This window comes from Hipposideros armiger, unplaced genomic scaffold (assembly GCF_001890085.2).
Source record: "Hipposideros armiger isolate ML-2016 unplaced genomic scaffold, ASM189008v1 scaffold_497, whole genome shotgun sequence".
NCBI lineage: Eukaryota > Metazoa > Chordata > Mammalia > Chiroptera > Hipposideridae > Hipposideros > Hipposideros armiger.
Window position 1 is genome coordinate 643,126 of NW_017731847.1, and position 8,044 is coordinate 651,169.

The 8,044-nt window shown below is 51.7% G+C and overlaps 1 protein-coding gene across 2 annotated transcripts in view; it reads left to right on the forward strand.

Moving 5' to 3' along the window:
- BRPF3 (bromodomain and PHD finger containing 3) overlaps positions 1-4,215 on the forward strand; it is a 33,427-nt gene extending 29,212 nt beyond the window's left edge. For both annotated transcript variants that reach the window (XM_019667484.1, XM_019667483.1), the window contains exons 12-13: positions 2,058-2,212; positions 3,589-4,215. In XM_019667484.1, coding sequence (XP_019523029.1) covers positions 2,058-2,212; positions 3,589-3,772 — 339 coding nt within the window. In that variant the 3' untranslated portion in view covers positions 3,773-4,215. The remainder of the gene's footprint in view (positions 1-2,057; positions 2,213-3,588) is intronic.
- Positions 4,216-8,044: the final 3,829 nt, after the last annotated feature.

An 8,044-nucleotide genomic window follows, 5' to 3' on the forward strand; every position in this document is an offset into this window, starting at 1 on the left:
TTATTTGTGGATTTTTTCAATAAATACACATTTGGCCCTCTGTATCCCCAGGTTTCACATCCACGGATTTTGGTAACCATGGGGGTACTGGAACCAGTTCCCCATGGATACCAAGGGATGACTAGTCAAGTTTCTGGGGAGTCACAAGTTATACATAGATTTTCAGCTGCACGTGGGGCCTGTGCCCCTAACTGCTGTGTTCAAGGGTTAACTGTACTTGCATCCATAGTGAATATACAGTTTTAAATTTCAGGGGGGAGGTTTTTGTTTTTTAAAAAAATGGTTTTTGTTTTTCCATAAAAGTAATGTAGCTTCAATATAGTAGTTTTAGAAAAATAGAGAAAAGCAACACAGATCCCCACCAGTCTAACATGTCAACTGTAAGCGTTTTGCATCGTTCCTTCTATTTATTGTTTATAAATTGTAGCTGTAATAGTGTATGTACACATTTATTATACATGTTAAAGTTTATCACAAGCTTTATTTCCATGCTGTTTTACATTCGTATAACATTTGAGTGAATGGGCCATTGTTTGTTATTTTGGGACACATTTGCCTCTTCTTTAAGAAGGGAGGAGCGTTCTCCTTAAGTGGCAGGCTTACCCACCTTGCTTCTGCCCATGTGGGACATTTCTCACTATCTGCCCCACATGCCAAGGCATGAACCAGCATGTTTAGTCAAGAGAAAACATTGGAGTAGCCCCACTGTCTTGTTTGGTGATCAAGGAAGCTCGGGAGGGCTTGTGTGGTGGTTTTGAGCAGGCCCTTAGCTGCAGTCCCAGGAGGGACTAACAGGCTGGGAGATAAAGAGTTTTGACCTAATCACACAACTGGGGCAGGGTACGTGGTTCATTCTTAGAGTAATCTTGTAACCAGCGCACCTGCTCCCAGCTGCTTGTCTTGGGAGGGATGGAGGGAGGCTGGCAGACACCCAAAGGTAAATATTAATAATAGAGCGATTTATTATGAGAAGACGCCCCCAGAGACAGGGTGTAGAAATGAAGATTGCTCCATCTCTGGAGAAAACTGCTTCCTCAGTGAGTGTCCAAATCTCTCTGGCCTTAGCACATACAGATGATCAGCAGCTGCTCTGGAAGAGGGGCCGTGGGCAGCAGAGACCCAAGCCTTGTTCAGATGCCGGGGTTTAGCCCTGGCCCTGGCCTCAACCAACTACCTTCTCCTTCTGTGCTTGGCATTTCTCTTGTCCGATAGTACCTGTTGGAAGACTTGTGAGCATCAGCAAGAGACTGAAATCAGGTGGTGATGTGTGAATAGCCAGGAGCTCCCGTAACTGTGCTCTGTAGAGCTGTAGAATATTGTGCTGATACCACCAGGCGTCCGGCCCTTGTGGCGCATACAACCTGGAGGACGCCTTCCTCCAGTGGCCCTTGCTTCCTGCCACATCATTCTCCCCTCCAAGCTCAGTCTTCTAGCTTCTCTCTGGTCTTACCATGGAGGTGTCATGAATGTCTCTGGTCCATGCAGCAGGAAGGATGATAGTCAGACAAGAAGGTGGTGGGTGACCAGAGGCTCTGTTAGGGTAGAACCGAAGGGACGGGCCGATGCGGAACCTCCTTCATAGCCATGCTGTCCGGGAAGGCCCGTGAGCATTGGAAGTGAATCGCAAAGGTCCGAAAGGGAAATTTACAGGAAAGCAGTGGCATCCACTCTCTCCCCTAAGGGACATTGGGAGGAGGGAGTTTGCCTGTCTGGCCTGGACGTCAGAGACACCACGCTAAGTTCTGACTCCCCCATGCTGGTTTTCCGATGATGTCTGTTTCAGCTCTGGGCCCTGACATTTTGTGGAACAGGCTCCCTCATCGAAAGATCTGGTTGGCAGGGCCACAGATCAGGACAGTAAGCAGGGGAAATAGCCAGGATTTCCATTTTGGGGAACTGCGGTCATGGAAGAGGGCAGCCCCTCCCTCACTTGTCTGTGGCCTCTCCGAGCCCCTGCATTGCTTTGATGTGGGGGGCTCAGTGGTTCGTCCGGGGGCAGGGTGCCCTGCTCACCCCACCCACCCCCAGCTGAGTGCCATCTCCTTTCCAACCTCCAGATCATCGACCCCAAGATGCCCCGGGAGGGCCTCCTGCACAATGGCGTCCCCATCCCTGTCCCCCCACTGGATGTGCTGAAACTGGGAGAGCAGAAACAGGCCGAGGCTGGAGAGAAGCTCTTCCTTGTCCTCTTTTTTGACAACAAGCGCACCTGGTGAGTGGGTGCTGCTGCCGGGGAGGGTGTGCCAGGGTGCAGGCTAAGGAGCCTGAGCGGGAGGCTGTGCAAGTGCCGACAGGCTGGAGAGACACACGGGCTGTGCACTCAGTCACCCTGCCTCCACCCAGGTGAGGGTGAGGTGTCGCCTGCCAGCAGCTGGCCTGCGCTTGCCAAGTTATAGTAACTTAGTGTTACTAACAACACTGATTGATCGTGTTAATAGTCACTGAGATCACATTCCCTGGGACACACTCTGAGATGGAAATTTGATTCAAAGGCGTTCTGGGGAGAGTTGTGGAATGGGGGATGCAGTGTTGGGCAGAAGAACAGGTTGAACCACAGTGCACTTGCTTCAGTGCACTTGCTTCAGAGCCCGCTGCTGATCTGTGGGGGGCTCATTATCAATGTCAGAAAGTGGGGATGTGCCTTTGTACCCCCATCCACTAGTCAGTGAATGCTGGCTGCCCCGGGGAGTGGATGGCCTTGGGCCAGGTGGCTCCCTTGGTGGAGAGTGATTCCTGGAGAGAACTCAGCGGAGAGCCTGTCAGCTGCCAGCACATCCAGCGGGCGCCAGAATGCAGGCGTCAGTCCTGGGGCGGGGTTCGGGGCCCCGCAGGGCCCACTGCAAGGGGCCTGCTTGCTCCTGTTTACGAGCTCCTGACAGTTTATCTTAGCACCAGCGGGAGCATTCCTCCACCTCCGCTGCTGCAGAATAAGGACGTAGTACCAGCTAATAGAAACGATGATTACTAATAACAGCTACCATTTCTTAAATGTTTACTGTGTCCTTATGTAAATTACTTTACTTATGTGACCTCATGTAATCCTCATTTAAATATTCATTGATCCCCTCCCAATCCATTTTGCAGATGAGGAAGCTGAGGCTTAGAAAGCCAACAGCCCGTAGTCAGAACTGGGCTGCAAACCAAGATCTGGCTCTGAAGCCTGGGCTCTTAGCTACATTAGCTTCACCTGGGAATATTTTTTTTAAAAAACACCAGCTGCAGGCCCCACCCAAGATCAGTTCATGATGCCTGGCATCAGCCCCACTCCCCAGCCCTAGCTCCCTGATTCTCCAAGGTAGACGAGGCTCAGCCCTGCCATGGCCCAGCCAGGCCCAGAGGGCAGCCCATAGGCCTCGCTTGGCTCCTGGTCCTGACAACCCCCCAGCAGACCGAGCACCCTGGGGCCCAGGGCAGGGCCTGACTGCAGCACAGGTCCCTTGGTGGCCTCCTGTCTGGGGCGTCCCAGCCTGCCTCCCTCTGCCTGTCCCCTCCCCTTGGCTCTGCTGGGCCTGGGCAGTGGGCCCTGGGCAGCACCCTTGTGGGACCAGCCCATTATGGCCCAGGCCCCTTACGGCGCTTGTATTCCAGGCAGTGGCTTCCGAGGGACAAAGTCCTGCCGCTGGGTGTGGAGGACACGGTGGACAAGCTGAAGATGCTGGAAGGCCGCAAGACCAGCATTCGCAAGTCGGTGCAGGTGGCCTACGATCGCGCGATGATCCACCTGAGCCGGGTCCGCGGGCCCCACTCCTTTGTCACCTCCAGCTACCTGTAGGAGTGGGGCCTGGCCTGTGCCTGCCCTGCCTCTGTCCCCAGGGACACAGAAAAGCTTCTCCCTGCCCCCGGCCACACGTATGGCCGGCAGCTTCCCCCTTTCATAGCAGGCCAGGGACCGGGCTGTATCCTTTCTGAGGGCGAGGCCCAGTTGTGACCAGCTGCATGGTTCCACTGGCGGGCCTGCTGTGTGCCAAAAACTCCCCCGTGAGCTCCCTCAGGGGCTAGTCCATGGAAGAGCCAGTTAGAAGTAGAAACAGCTGTGAGGCCCGGCGAGGCGATGGGCCTGGCCCCGGAAGGCAAGGCGTCCTGGGCTCTTTTTCAAGGGCGTGCCCGGCCCCTCCACCCCACTCCCACTTAACTACACCTCAGGGCGAGCGAGGCTCTGCCATTGTCCCCAGAGGCGCTGTGGATACTCGGTCCCATGGGGAATCTCACTGAGCTCACCCTNTATTTAACTTTATTGGGAGGACAGTGTGTTTTTCTAGGACCCATCAGCTCCAAGTCTAGTCGTTGTCCTTCAATCTTAGTTATGGGGGGCACAGCCCACCATCCCATGCGGGAGTCAAACCAGCAACCTTGTTGCTAAGAGCACGCGCTCTAACCAACTGAGCCACCCGGCTGCCTATAAATACAAATATTCCATAGATACCCTCCCCTGCTTTTTTGAACAGATAATAACATCCTATAGTAGTGTTTAGCACCCGTTTTTTCTTTTTTCACTTAGTATTTACAGGCAGTCTTTCCATGTCAGTTCACAAAGAGCTTTTCCTTTTCATATAGTCACTCCCTCTTCTTTGGGGTGGGTGTGTAGGGGCTTCTGAACTTACGCAGCTATCCACCCTTCTACAGTGAACAGCTTTGGCCTCAGGTCATTTTGCTTGAGCAGGAACAGCTGTGAGATAACTGCTGACCACACTCGGCACCTTTCATTATATTTTCCCCAAACTTGCTCATAGACTTAACCATAAAAATACTTCTTCCTTCTGTAATCGGAACCCCCTCCCCCAACACTTTCTCCCATAACCTCTGGCTCTCTGGGTATATGAGGTGTGATCAATAAATACAGTGAATATTTAAATTAAAAATATTTATTATAGTAAAAGACACATTGCCATTAATCCCCCTCAAACTGCTCTCACTGGCTTTGAACACACTCATCCCATCGTTCTTGCCACTTTCTGAAGCAGTTCTGGGAGTCCTCTTTCATGAGTGTTTTTAGTTGCACTGTCATGGCTGCCTTGCAGTTCTGAATCGATTCAAAACGTTTACTTTTCATGGTCATTTTGACTTTGGGGAAGAGCCAGAAGTAGCACGGTGCCAGATCTGGTGAATAAGGTGGATGAGGACACACCATAATGTTTTGTTTGTTTGTTTGTTTGTTTTTTATTGGGGAATTGGGGGATGGGAACAGGGCTGGGGAATTGGGGGATGGGAACAGACAAGTTGCTGTCGTTTTTTGTTCTTCAGTCTAGTTGTGGAGGACGTTGCTTCACTGGCCCAAGTTGGCACCATCATTGCGCTCTTCCCAGNCCCCCGCCACCATCACCCATTCTTAGCCCTCGTCCCCGTCCCACATTCTGCTCCTCTGCCCACTGTTTTTCCCGTGTTCTCTTCCTTGCTTTCTCTTGTGCCAAACTGACAGAAACCATCCCCAAACTGCTCTTTTTCTTTTTATGGCTCATTCCCTTTGAGGCCAGCTGCTATGCTAGGTGGGTGCCTCCGCCTGGCCCCTCAGGGCGGAGCAGAGGCCAGCGTACCCCTTGGGTGACCCTGCCCCCCGCCTTCTCCCCACCCGCCGACCTTCACATCTGCAGACACCCAGCTGAAGCCAGGCTGTGAGAGCTTGCCCCCTTGGGTTGAGGCTGGGCCCCTCCTGCCCGCTCCCTGTCTTGCCAAGAGGCGGGCTGAGGCTGAGCGGGCTCCTGTCAGCAGACCAGGCTGGACACGTGAGTGTCGCTCTGTCCACTGGATGTTGAGGGTGGTGGGGGCGGAGCTGGGTCTGCCTCTTCAGCCCTCCTCTCCTCCCCTCCCCTCCCCTCGCGTGGGCTTCCCCCTGTCTGCATCTGCCACCTCCAGCCTCCGTCTCCACCACGGGCGGCGTGGTTCTCTGCCTGCCCAGCCTCTGGTGCTCCTGCTTCCAAACTCCAGGAGCCTGACACTTTTATTTCAAACCCTCTGCCCGCTCCTTTCTTTTCCTTCCACCCTCTCCCCACCATCACCTTCTCAAAAATGGAAGGAAAAAAAAAACTGTGAAATGGGGAATGTTGACTGACAAACCACCACAACTTTCAGAGGCTTCGATGTCTGTTCTCTGGATGTTTCTTTTCACCTCTTAAGCACCAAAGTTGCAGGGCCAGGTCACAGGCCACTGAGTACCATGTTGCTTTTTAACCTGATGTCCTTTTTAATTGTTTTAAATTTTTCATAGGGGAGTTTTGGACAAAACAAGTCACTGGGGAGATCACTGCCATTTTTACACACGAGTTTTTAAAAATACAACCAACCAACCACCACAACTTCTTATACGTTTGGGACAAGAGCCAGAGTTTTAAAGGGAACCAACAAAACTCTCTAACATAAAGGATGGGGTTTTGGATTTTATACAATACTAAAAATACAATACAACATATGGCTAGGGAAGGACATGGTGTATATAATTGTAAAATATTGTTCTAAATTATTCAGGCCTATAGTTTCCATTACTGGAGTCCTCCATTGCGTGGCTGAGTATTTTAAATGCACACAATGTGGTTTATTTAAAGGAGCCAATGCACCCCCACTCCCCAGGTAGTCGGTCGGCTGTGGACTCTGTGACCTTTGTCTCAACCTGTGTTGTAAGATCTCGGGGCTTTCTCTCTTTTCTCTTTCTGTGTCTGTCTCTTCCCCCCGCCCCCCAACACTTTCTCTCTTAGTGTCTCTCTCTCTCTCTCTCTCCCACTCTCTCTCTCTCTCTGTCCTCAGTGTCTTTGAATCTTTCAGTCTCTCTGAGTCTCATTTTTAAAACTGCTCTTTTAGAACGGGAAACGGCTCAGATCCTGCTGTGGCATGGGGCCTGCGTGTCTCAGTCGCATCTGCTGTGAAGCACACGATGCTCTATTTATTGTAGAAAGTGACTTTATTTGCTTTCTAGAATTGTTTATAACAGATGGTATAAGAGAGGTAATAAACAGAGAAAACTCTATGCTTGTAAAGAATACAGAAGTTAATTTTACCTACTATAATATGACTGTCTGAAACTTATTTTCTCTCTGAGAAATAAATGTTCTAATGGGCAGCAGTTGCTGTGTCTGGTGTCATCCGTGGGGGCCCCTCTGTTCCTAATTTCCTACAGCCAACTCCCTCCTCAAAAGCCCAGGGTGGTTTTTGTAGGGGACTGTCTAGCTGTTGCAGGCTCCCAGCTGGAGAGGGCTCTGTCTGTCTATCTGCCTGCCTGTCTGTCTCTTGGACCCCTGGGAGGAGTATGAAGATGGGCCCAGACACTGCTTCCCTCCCAAACAGCACTGCCTCATGGGAGCTATGGAAGGTCCAGCCTACCTCCCATGCCTCGGCTTCTCTGTAGCTGTTCCTTTAGGAGCAACTGCTCCTCATTTCATGGCAGAAGTGGCCCTGGGGACATCTCTGGCACTGTTTACCAAGCTTGCAGAATTCGACTCTAGGATGCTCGTACCTTATTCGACATCGTCTCTGTGCCCTTTAGGGGTCCTTGAGCCTGTTGGGTCTTCATTTTGCAAATGAGGAAACTGACCAAGATTAATCAGCCAGACAAGAAATGGCAGAATCCTGGGACAAGGATCTGGCCAAGGCTTTCCTCATGGGCTCCACACGTTTCAAGGCTGTCCTGTACCTTTCCTCCTTTCTCTCAGTGGCTGTGGTTCCATCATTTCTGGGAAGGCACATCTTGAAGAGCAGAATCAGACAGAGGGTTCCCAGGGACCAACGAACTGCTGGGTTGCGGGGCCTCGGGTAGCTTTCCCGTCCCCTCCCCTCCCCTCCCCCATTCTCTCTGTCCCTGCCTGGCTCCTTGGCTCCTCAGTGGTATGGCCAGAGCACACAGGTGTCTCCTGATCACCTCCACGGGACCTTTGAAATTCTTGTCACCAAAGTCCCTAAAGTGTGAACTTTCTCAGTTTGGTATAACATTAGCTGAGCCCTCCAGTGCTGACAGCCCTGGTATTAGGTGTTGGGAGAGCAGAGCTACACACCAAGCTGGCTACATTGGGGACAACTCTGAACAGGCAGGCGTGAGGCTCCCAGAACGGGGCGGAGTTTG